Consider the following 12,516-nt stretch of genomic DNA (forward strand, 5'->3'; position numbering starts at 1 on the left):
GGTTTGATCGGGAGGTGGGCGGGAGGTGGGCGGGAGGTGGGAGGTTTGATCGGGAGGTGGGCGGGAGGTGGGCGGTTTGACAGGGAGGGGGGGCGTGGCTTGAGCGGAGGGACCCGCTACTCTCCCCCCCCTCCCTCCACGGACTCGGGCTGGAGCTGGAAGGTAAGTTTAAACACACACACGCAGGCACTCATTCATACACGCGCACACGCGCACACACAGGCAGGCACTCACGCACTCATACACACACACGCGCGCACACACAGGCAGGCACTCACGCACTCATTCATACACGCGCACACGCACACACAGGCAGGCACTCACGCACTCATACACACACACAGACAGAGGCAGGCACTCACGCACTCGGGCACACACACACAGACAGGCACGCACTCAGACACACACACAGAGAAAGGCACTCACCTGCTTTCACTCCACACTCCTCCCCGCTCCCCGAAGCCTCTCCTCCTCCCGAAGCCTCCCCTCCCCATTGGCTCACAGCCACACACGTCACGCGTCAACGCTAGGAAACACCATTCTCTGGTGTCTCCAGCGGCTGACGCGCTACAGCGTGTAGTCAGCTGTGCAGCCAGGGGGGACCGGGACCGGCTCGCGAGGATTCCCCTGCTGGTGGGGAACTCGCGACCCGCCGCCCACGCCAACGAGCGCAGCGGGACCGAGGCCTTATCCTTGATGGATAATTGAAGCTTTTTTGCCCTGCCATTAAACCAATTTGTCACCAGAGGGGATTTATTATTATTATTTATTATTTATAAAATATTTTACCAGGAAGTAATACATTGAGAGTTACCTCTCGTTTTCAAGTATGTCCTGGGCACAGAGTAAAACAAAATAATACATGGTTACAAATACAGTTACATAAATGAACAAGGTATACATTATATACAAGACATTGCATGCACAGTTAAAGAAAATATATATTATGAGCGTATGAAACAGCATTGCAAACCCCTCTGGCAGGGAACGGGTTAAGGCTAGCATGTTTATTTTCAGAAGGAGGGAGGGTTGAACATGTAAAGATCTAGCTGAAGGGAGAAAAGTACATGCATGGGCAAGAAGGTGATGCTCCCGCAGCGCCTCTAACCTCCCAGCTGGTAATAGGAGGAATGCACTGTAACATTGGAATAATGTCAATCCATCGGAGAGCTAATAAGGAGCAAGAACTGGTATAGCAGCAATCATCTGACTGCATGTTAACCTGTTCACTGCCGCAGAGGACGTAGCTCCTTTGCTAGCCGCTGAAAGCGAAAGGGTTAATCCCAGATCCCAGCAAGAAGCCCCGATAGTAAATGTATGTAATGGGTGTGGTAGCTAATAGATTGTGCTAGATTGTGCTAGCATTACAAACAAAAAATAATAAAAGCCAATAATCTATTGTACTGGTCTAAGTGCAGGTGGAACATTAACCCATTCCCCACCAGAGACTGGCAACGCATGAAGCAGCTGCCGTGGCAAATCTCTCTGGCAGTGAAAGGGTTAGGGGACATTTTGAAGAAACATTTCAAATTGATGATGCGGATGAAGAATAATAACATTATTTCCGAAGTATCGCTGACAGTTTACCCAGCGATGTACACAGATGTTTCAACGCACGCTGAGTCCTTGGCCCACAGGGCTTGCAATCTAATTTGTTGACAGAGAACAGGGAGGTAAAGCGACCTCTCCAAGGTCACAAGGAGTGCTAACACTGTTATTCGAACTAAGTATCTGGCTAAACTGGTGTATTCAAATTGCAACACTTATAATAACACAGTTCCCCTCTACTGATGGAGTGTCATTTCAGGTTGTAACTGCATGTGTAACCATTTCCCTGCCAGAGGGACCTACAACTCATTACCCTGCGACCCCTTGCAGAAGAAGTGTAAAAGATGGCATTGCATGAAAAAAATAGACTTTTTTTTTAAATTAAAATTAGGGATTTAAGCTTTTTACTGCTCCCCACAATAATTCCTCCACCTTACACTCATAGCTGAACTATCCGTTAAACAGTCCAGGAATAATCACTTTTTACCTATCGATAAACCCATTAATCTCTTTGTTTCCAGACGGGCCTGTGCAACAACCCCTTGGCAGCAAAGTGGTTAACAAAATCCTGTTCACCCAAACACATGAAGAAGCAGAGAAGTTGCTTTTTCCCTTTTGTTTCTTCACGTTTTATTGCATTCTGGGTGTGTGTAGCTTCTGTATTCCCTGGATACTTGAATTTTGTTTATGTGCATTGTTAGCGTTGGGGATACATGTATAGACGGCGTAATGTGCCTCATGCACGGGGGAAATGGATTATGAGTAATAATAATACAGCTACCAACAGTCACGGTATTGCACAGGTTTGTAAATCACCACGTATGGAAATCATGGATATCCGTACACTGGAGATGTGCCAGTGTTTGTTCTTCCGCCTACAATTTTGCACCATAAACTCGAAGGCATTTTGCACATCTCACCTGCTTTCCAATACTATACTTGACAGGCAGTCCTCGTTTTACAACGCTTCGTTTTACAACGAATGGCTTATCCAACGCTGTGCAGTGCATACCTATGTTCATTTTTACAACGCCAAAACGGCTTATCCAACGCTCTTACGACGCTTTGCAAAGTTGTTTATGTGTATATAATATATATATTATACTATATTATATTATATAATATATTATATTTTTATATTATATTATATATTATTTTATATTATATATATATAATACAGTATATACACTATCTAATTTATGTGTGTGCTGCATATCTTATTGTCTGCGTAAAATATTTTGTGTATTTTAGCATTAAAAATGCCTTCAGGAACGGAATATTTCATTTAAACAGTGTTCCCATGGGAAAACGTGTTTCGCTTTACAACGTTTCGCTATCCAACGCCATTTTGATTAGCGCACTGTGTCGGATAACCGAAGACTGCCTGTACTTAGAACCTACAGCAACCCGCGAAAGACCGGCGGTTCCATCGCGGCCATGTGATCGCTTTGGGGTGGCAATCACGTGGTCACAAAAGGCCAGTGATGTGATCAAAAGTGGGGAACACAGTCCCCCACTAGAAAATGAGCAAAAATAGCATGACGCGTCCTATACATCACAAAGTCCCACAGTGCATCAGCACTTACGGCATACAGGGTACATGATATGGGCAGTCTAAGGGTTCAATCAATGAACACGTTTAAAGCAGACTGCAACTTTATATCTAATGAGATGCAGCCAGATATACTGTTCGCAGAGTAAGGCTGCGCTTACAGTGCCGGCGACAGCAACGCAAAGTTGCGTCGGATCTGTCGCGATCGCTGGAAGGTATCTCAATTTGATTTTTCCAGCAACCGCAGCTTGATGTCACCGTCGCCGGCACTATAAGCGTAGCCTTAAGGCAAAAAAAGCCCACTGTCGCCTCTCTGGGGAAGATCACTGCTGTGGCGAGCCGTGGGGGACCATATTCCATAGTGGCCTTCCCACTGTGTTAATCCCTGCTCCCGGGGGATGCCTCACCGGAGGACAGTAAGTCTGCCTACGTCTGTATATCGATGTTTGAAGAAACCTAGGCGAGCCTTCCAGGAATCTGGTGGCTAATTGATATTTTTCCCTTCAAAATTCGCCAGGAGATTGCGGTTGAAATGAATCTTATCAGAGAAACACAGCCACAGTGAATAGAAAGATTCTTGTCCCCAGGATGAGACGCATTAAACTGAGATAGTGCCGATCGGGGCACTGCCCCACAGAAACTCTCCTTGACTTCATAACTGCGCTGTTGCAGTTTAACGAATAACCACCACCTTTAATATCATCACACAACTTCTCAGCCCCCTTTTAAGAAAGTCAAAAACCTCAGTTGTAACCCTTTTTGGTTAATTTCCCCCTCCCCTTAGCTTACCTGCTGCTCCTGCAGACTACATCTGATCCATGGCACATCCTACATGTCTCATATAAGAACGATACTAGAAATGATGCCACATTATTGCCAGCTTAACGCTTCCTCTGTCGGATGTCGAACTGAATATTCCATACTTGCCAAGTTCCACACCCACTTGTATCTGTCACTGAATGTATACTTACTTCCTACTCCCAGGACACTGTTATTGGTCTGTATCCCATGCACAAATCACTTGAATAAGAGGGAAATCAGTTGGCTTCCATTAGCTCTGCAGCAGTCCCTGTGCTCAAACCTTTGACATGCCTCTTTATAAGGCTTTGGTGCTTTCCTATGGAAGGTCTGCCTTAAACGAGACCGTCTCTCCCCGTAGCTGGTCAGACTTGCACTTCCACACCTTGTATTCCTTTGTCGGGCTCTTGAAGTCCCTCCCTTGTCATCACTCCGCAAGACAAGCGAGGAGGACTGTGCATGTGCAGAGTGAGGCTGGACTGAGAACTCTGCAGGGCTGGGTTTGCTAAACCTGACCTTGTCACTTAGCGCTCAAACCAGTTCTGCACGCGGTTAGCACTCGGCCCAAAGGGAATTTTGGGGATGACAAAACCCTATCTCAGAATGTAATGTGTGGTTTAAAGGAGCAGCCCAGCAGAGTGAAATGATGGCTGAGGATGTGTTTTATAAACCTTGGTGACTGATGCCTGAATTAAAACCAGTGACCAAAGTGTGATGGTGCCAGGGAATACAGAAAAACATTACACTACTTTTATATTTACAGTCCCACAGGACAACTACTTTTTATTTACTATCACAGAGTACAACTACTTTTTATTTACTGTCACAGAGTACAACTACTTTTTATTTACTGTCACAGAGTACAACTACTTTTTATTTACTATCACAGAGTACAACTACTTTATTATGTACAATCCCAGGTTACCTCTACATTTGTATTTACCTTACTTAAGAGTTTTTACTTTCTATTTAAAGAAAAACATATTTATTTTAGGAAGCATCTCCCCCTTTCTGCTTTCTACGCATAAATACAAATATTCAGAAAATACCTATTTTACCAAAAATGTCACAAATACAGATTTTTGGTTTACTTCAATCCCAGTTCCACTAAATTTGTCTATCTCACTTTAACCATTGTTTTAAACAAATGACACAAGTATACACTGTGTACTGTATTTCAAATGTGAAATATGTGGTTGCATTCTTGAGTGCTTTCTCCCTTTACTGTATTCGGTACATTTTTTGACAGTTTGTATATTTGTTTGTTTTTTCCTATAGAAATATTTGTTCTTATATTTTATTTATTTATTTATAAAATGTTTTTACCAGGAAGTAATACATTAAGAGTTACCTCTCGTTTTCAAGTATGTCCTGGGCATAAAGTTAAAATGACAAATAATACATGGTTACAAATACATAGTTACATTAAGTGAACAGGGTATACATTATATACAAGACATTGCATGCACAGTTACAGATAATATATATTATAGGCGTATGTAACAGTTACAGACCAGATTAAAATGTGAGATGGCTATGGTTTTGAAAGAACTTAAACTGGTGGTAGATGTGAGTAGATTGTCCTAGTTTTCGGGTGCACGGTAAGAGGAGGAGCGGTCGGATACTTTGTTGAGCCTTGGGACCATGAACAGTCTTTTGGAGTCAGATCTCAAATGACTTATATACTTATATATATTATATAGCACTGACAGTGTAATATAACATTGTGTAGGCACAATAAGCACCTGCCCCAAAGAACAACAGGGCGCAGGTAAATAACGTGACAAGGTCACAAGGTAGTGTTGACATTGTTGGCACTGACAACAACTAAGTACTTATTCAGCCCACCTCCTTTTTTGCTTTATCAACAATACCCTTATTGTCCTGTCTGAAGTAATTTTCTAAACTTTACAAGTTTGAATATTTTCCTTTGTTGTGACTTGTGGTGCAAACCCTGAAAGGGCGCAGTAAGTTGTTTATCTTGAACCCCACTCCTAACATAAGCCAATTAAATGCACTCTACCTCCCTGACCTAGAGCCAACCAGGAAAGGGGGAAGGATAAGGTATAGATAAGGTATAGATAGGGCAGGTACAAGCATCAAACCCCACCTTAAACTTCAGGTTGGAGGAAGTAAAATACAAAAATGTGCTCTTTACATATAGAAATATAAAACAGTGACTAATAATTGTGAATGTTATTGAATACGTATTCAATAGTGATAAATTTGGTGAATGATGTTCAAACAAATAAATGATCTATCTTTCCCTCCAGCTCAGATAAGTCTCTCTCACCCAGAGAGAAGAAATAGTCCAATAGAAAAAATGCCCTATAACGTAGGGAAGAGCAAAAAAAAAAAAAGAGGACAAAAACATAGTGTGATCTGTGCTAAAATGACACCTCCCAACTTCAATTTAGGAACTCCCAAGATAATTTCTTGGTGTAGGCATATACTGTTTGTAAGGTCAGTGGAATCAGCCTCTGGAAATCCCTTTAATAGTGATTCTGGAGAAGATGGATTTCTGGTGAAGGCGTATACTGTTTATGTGTCAATGGAATTAGCTTCGGAACACCCCTCCTTCTTTCAGCCTGGAGCTTTTATGGCAGTACAGGAGATGGGAAGCGGAAGATAGCGTGCAAAGTGTAAAAAAGTTTAATCTAATATAGAAGTAGTAATATAGGCACAGTGCCTTTACAATATAAACGTTTTGAAAACTATATTAGGACTACGACAGTGATATATCGTATATATATATATCACTCCTGACGCAGCAAGATGCGAAACGCGTTGAGTGGACATTCATGTAAGGAGGGGAACAGATGGAGAGCAGAGACAGAGGCCGACATCGGGAGATGAGAAGATGAGATCACGTGACGCTGAAATAGACTGGGGCAGACGCCGCGGTGATGAGATCCATTCATGTCTCTCATATCTCTTGATACTATGGCTCATTTGAATGAGAGTTAGGGTGTGCTAAATGTAGCACCCTTTAGTGAATATGGGCCTATGTGAAACTGTACCTTGAAAGCATGGGAGGGCTACTTTTACCTTTCCCCAAATGGAACATGCCACATTGTATATTAATAATGAAAATCTCAGTGTTCCTCCAGCTTCCCAAAGTCCTTTGCTATTGGAGATAATGTGTCTCCACCAAACATATTACCATTTGAGTGCTGCCACAGTGCGTTACCCTCCTTGCTCATGGCAGGATGATCACTCTTCATAGTACAGTATGCCGTCTACTGTAGTAATTGTTTTGGGTAGTCATACTCATTACCAAATTATAGCACAGCATGGTAATTTTGACGGGACGGGACGGTCCCAAACAAGAACGACTGCTTTTCAGAGAAGATTTGAAGTGCTTTTTGAAGAATTTCGAAACTCTCTCACTGACTCACTCCGTATGCTTAATCCCACTGTGATGATTTGAGAGGAGTGGGAGGCATCACCTTTTTTTTCATGCATCTTGCAAACTTTGTTCGTTCTGCTGTATGTTTTGCTCTGGCAACCAAAGGTATTTGGATTTTTACTCACTGAAGTCTCCCGGCTTCAAAACGGGGGCAGAAGAAAATGAATCACGTTGAAAGCAGTTAGGGGCCCTGAGATCTTATTTGAATTTATTTTGTGCATCAAACGATTAGCGATACAAATTGGTACAAACCCTGGTAAAATGTGTGCCGTGAGTATCAAGGTATACATGGTGCCTAATTTGTTGTTTTTGAAATTATTGTTGACGCATTGCGTCATGCAGAATACCTGGATTGAGACCATTTAAATTAAAACAGAATGATGTGTATTTTTTTTTATTTATTAGTGTGAGTAGGTGTCAATTATTAGTGCAATATTATTTATAATAGCCATACTTTGAAAATAATACATTTTGATTACCTATATAATTAAACATCTGTGCTCCTATGAACACATTTTTGGCTGATGCATAGCAACTTAATGCTACGCTAACACTATTAACAGACTTTTTAGGGTTAATATTGAAACTGGCGTCGATTTTTCACATCCTACTGTTTTTGCGAGTAGAGAAACAGAATTTTTTTACTACATACCATTTACATCTGTACGCCTAGTGCAGTGCATGAAAAAAACTCATTGTTGAAGCGGATGGCGCAGATTGAGAAATGTTAGGTTAGTACATACACACAAGTGCCATTTTCTGTGTACAAATTTTGTGCCACAAAAGCTTTTTGCGATGCTTTGTACACAGACCCCATAGGGATTTTCTTTCTATGAATCTAATGCAGAGTTTTGGCCCAAGTTTTGCAGCTGGTCAGCTTTAGTGAATAACCCCTAAGGTAAGGGAGGACAATGTATTTAGCAAGTTTCTGTCCAAAAGTTGGTACTATGCTGTCTATACTTTAACGTAAAGATAAGTTTGTATTGATGCATTGCACTGTTTTCTTGGCTGTGCCAAATGGAAGAGACTTGGTACTGAAATGATGTACATTTGACAGACAAATCATGAAGCTCTCGCCTCCATGTTAGGGAAGCTCTGAGCAACATTTGTTTCACAGGGGAAAAAAGTTTAACGCCCTATTGAATACTGAATGTATTCTATTATGGGTTATTTCAGATATGTCGACTGATTTTCTATCAGTCGCCTGATTTTCTATCAGTCTCCCTGATTTGGAGTCAGTCTCCCTGATTTGGAGTCAGTCTCCCTGATTTGGAGTCAGTCTCCCTGATTTGGAGTCAGTCTCCCTGATTTGGAGTCAGTCCCCCTGATTTTGAGTAAGTCACCCTGATTCGGAGTCAGTCTCCCTGATTTGGAGTGTCTCCCTGATTTGGAGTCAGTCTCCCTGATTTTTCACATTAGCAACTCAAAGATGACATGGAATTTTCTGTTAACCCTTTCATATCTTTGTACAGTATGCCCTCCTGGCAGAGAAGGGGATACAATGCCATTGGGGAGATGGAGGAGAACCCCTATGTCTCCCTGATTGTGGTCCTTGCATGTTCATTTGCAGTGGTGTGTTTTATTACTGCCAACCCTGCATTTTACAGGGTTTTTTGAGTGAAAAAACAAATTTGCTCATAAACTATTGTTTGACCAAACCCATTTTAATGTGCTCATTAATATGCATTACCTTCCTGGCATCGGCAAATATTCTAACACTTCTGAATAATAACTGTAAACAGGATACATTTGTTATCGAATTTCAGACGTAATTTTGGCCTTGTTACATTATGCATAACTACTTATGCTGCTGATGTAAAGAAATTATACTGCATAATACAGTACTAGCAAATATATCCCCCATCATGAATTATTTATGAGTTACTAACTCTGTGACTTGTCATATTATACAGTGTGTATTCCATTGTAGTTCCAATAGTTAAAGTAATTATAGGTTACAGTGCAATAAAAGATTAGGGCTGTTTCTAAATTATGTTTATTACAGGATTAAGATCATTTGTTTTTATTCAATATGATAAAATGTTACAAACATTTTCATGTAAAGGTACCAGACAGACATACAGTAGTTAGCAGTTTCAATGAATGTTGTGAAATTAAAATAGCTTGAATCCTACAAGAACTGTAGTGGCCGCAACGACTCTCAGTTGCTGAAGACGTCAGTGGCTGTAACTAAAGTATAATGCATAAAGCATACAAGCATTGGCTAAATAAAGCACTCAATCTTTAAGGGTCTTTTGATGTCTGTTTGCTTGGGAGATTCAAACAACCAACACCCATACAACTTTGATAGGCGACACTAATCCCTTCTGTGCTCTTGAATAGAGAACAATAACTGCTTTAATTTGATAGTGAAGCATTGTTTTATAAAATGAAGAGTAGTAATGTGTTTTAATACCTCTGCTTCTGGTGTTTTGACTTGCAGTAGGAATTTGTGCTATTTATCTAAAAGATGTTGTTCCTTTTTGGTACATTTGAAACATCCAGTTTCTGGCATCGCTGCACCTCTCTGTACAGTGTTCCACTCGTGAGATACTGAGCTCTAATAAAGAAGGATCTAATAAGTATCTAATAAAGAAGGATCCCTTCAGGGATTAAAAAAAGCCTGAAGGGATTGTCACAGAACATGCAAAAGGCAAAAAAAGTCAACATAAGTATGTCTTCAATGATGACCATATGAACCATATTCCATGAATTGCTGATTTAAATGTTAATATAATTCTTATCCTGGCGTTAGTAAAATGAAGTATTTAAGATGGGGTGATTTTATTGGAAAGTGTTGCATGACCTAAATGGCAACAAAGGCTTCTCATAATGTTTGTTTGTTCATGGGTCCATGTCAAAATGGATTTGAAGCAAAAGGTGACACTGTGCTCATTTGCATGTAATTTCCCAGAATTCCTATCTCCAGTGGAAGCATTGTATGCTAGGAGATAATGGGGAAAAGCAGAGTTGCAGACCTATCGGAGACGTGAATGTGCTTACAAGTGATATCTTAATTTGCTTCATGGGAATTGCACATTTGTTACATGAACCAAAGGGCAGCAAATGAGTTGATTAGTAAAGGGGTCACTGTCTGGTATAATCATATGTTTGTTCCCTTCATACACCGATGGCCCAAGGAGCATAGGAGTCAGGATCATCTCTTGGAATCTGTAACAGAACACGAAACATGGAAATGCTTTAACTTATCTTTATAAAGCAAAGTGGGTGATTCAATATTACTGGTACAGAAATACTTATGAGATAAATTACTTGCTTGTGATAAAGGGTGGATTTTAATAATTCTGAAAAGGAACTTTCTGCACTGTACAAAAGATATGGGGAGGGGGGCAAAGGCAAATTTGGAGCAAACAAGGTGTACTTTGACAATGATTGTCCCATTTTTGGGTGGCACAGGTGTCTTTTTTTCCATCAGTTGGGGACTGTTAGAAGCCAGAACGTTACATCACCTTAAACTTGACGGATTTCTTTACGCAAACGGATGGGAGGGTAAGTGTCGCCCGGTTTGATACATTTCATTATTATCTGTGCATCATGTAACTCCTCCCTCGTTATTCCTTTTGAAATCCCCAAATTACAAGCAGATGCACACGGAGCAAGGTGCTTATAACATTGGTGTACAGAGCCACAAGATGAAAATGATGCATCAAGTTTGCTTCAAAAATGGTCTTATCACATACTGTCGCTCCCATTGAATTTCTATACATACACTCAGCCTCCCATGGATACCTCTTAACTAAAGTAGAACTTAATAGAACTGACAACTGTAGAGCCTCCATGCCTGAATTGTTCACCTTACTTAGGGCTAGATCCTCAGAGGTCCCATTAAACGTGTTATCGCTACTTTACCGGCATTTAACATATCAATAGCCATTAAGTATATCCGCAAAGGTGATTTGCGTTAAGATGCTCCTCGCGATAAATGTTAACGTCCGTGTAAATGATGTGTGCAGAGGTATGCAATGGAGACCGTTTTTAAGGTGAAATTAATATAAGGCTTTATTGCCTGATCCTTTAAATCAGCAGTGCGCAAACGCCTGCGCCCACTCTACCTGCTCTGCTCCTCCGTCGCGCCCCTCCCTCTAATCTTGCATCAAATGACGCTGCGGGATCATGTGACGTCACGTGCGGCGTCATTTGACGTCACGTCTCCATAGCAACGGGCGGCATTTGACGCCGCGTTGTCATAGAGATGCGTGACTGGAGCCAGGTAAGTAAGTTTACAGAGGCCTCGTGCTCTCACTAAGGGACCTCTGTAAACGCTGCGACCCCCCAGAAAAGTCTCGCACCCCCCAGTTTGCACACCGCTGCATTAAATAACACAGCAAACAAAAACAACAAAATAACAAACCCCTATCCCTTTGTAAGGGCTAACTTACTTCCCCAGACCTGCAGGACTAGAGGGATATTCCCATTACCAGCCTATCACGCCAAAGTCTCAGGAAGTACCTTAAGCAGGTGGCCCTCCATGTCAGACTCTGGCAGGTTCCTGGGTCCTCTGTGTCCAGGAAATATAGGTGTCTGGGTGTCTTGATCTCAGCACACCTTTATACTCAAGACAGTGTCTGTGTGCAGCAGGCTTCTCTGCTTTCCTGTGTCAGCCCAATTGTGAACTCAGGAATCCCTTTCCTGTTTCTCACATCAGGCTTTTCTGCAGCAGCTGATCTGTGCAGAAAAGCTGTGAGTCTCCGGAGGGGAGGGGGGGGGGGAGAGCTCACGCAGGCTTTGCTGGGATGTCAGCTGTCTCGTGAGTCCCCCGGCCAGGGACCAGCTCCCTTCTATCCTCCCCCACAGCGGAGGTACAGGGAGGTAGGGAGGGAAGGAGGGAGAGGGGTGTGTGTGTGTGTGCCTGTGCGTGTGTAAGTTTGCACACGTTAAAGTTTTGCGAATGTGCACGTTTAGTGTATTGGTTAACGTGTCTCTGCGCAACGAAAATCACTGTTAATAAACGCTGCTAAAGTTATGAATGGCCGCTAATTTTGCATATCATTAGCTTTGTGGATACCCATACAAATGAGGAAAAACGGTAATTATTAGCTAAACGTTAGTGCCTTAGTGTCAGTTTTGGAACCCACAGGAATAGGCAGCAATAGAAAGGGGCACAAGAAGTTAGTTGATAGATATACCATGTCAGTGAATTGGTCCCCACACGCCATCCTAATCTTCTCCGGGGTTGCGGGGCTGTTTA

At 41.9% G+C, this 12,516-nt stretch overlaps 2 protein-coding genes across 3 annotated transcripts in view; both read right to left on the reverse strand.

Annotated features, from left to right (window-relative positions):
• LOC142499393 (aldehyde oxidase 2-like) overlaps positions 1-4,385 on the reverse strand; it is a 72,230-nt gene extending 67,845 nt beyond the window's left edge. Inside the window, exon 1 of one of the 2 annotated variants that reach the window (XM_075608690.1) lies at positions 4,072-4,385. The gene's annotated coding sequence lies outside the window, so the exon portion shown is untranslated. Of the gene's footprint in view, positions 1-3,889; positions 4,043-4,071 lie in introns of those variants that run through there. The other variant, XM_075608689.1, reaches the window with a different exon arrangement.
• Positions 4,386-9,287: 4,902 nt separating this feature from the next.
• LOC142499394 (aldehyde oxidase-like) overlaps positions 9,288-12,516 on the reverse strand; it is a 62,642-nt gene continuing 59,413 nt past the window's right edge. Inside the window, exons 34-35 of the mRNA XM_075608691.1 lie at positions 12,455-12,516; positions 9,288-10,478 (exon numbers count right to left, since the gene is read on the reverse strand). The exon at positions 12,455-12,516 is cut by the window's right edge and continues 106 nt beyond it. Coding sequence (XP_075464806.1) covers positions 10,428-10,478; positions 12,455-12,516 — 113 coding nt within the window. The 3' untranslated portion in view covers positions 9,288-10,427. The remainder of the gene's footprint in view (positions 10,479-12,454) is intronic.

Source organism: Ascaphus truei, chromosome 7, assembly GCF_040206685.1.
Source record: "Ascaphus truei isolate aAscTru1 chromosome 7, aAscTru1.hap1, whole genome shotgun sequence".
Taxonomy (NCBI): Eukaryota; Metazoa; Chordata; class Amphibia; order Anura; family Ascaphidae; genus Ascaphus; species Ascaphus truei.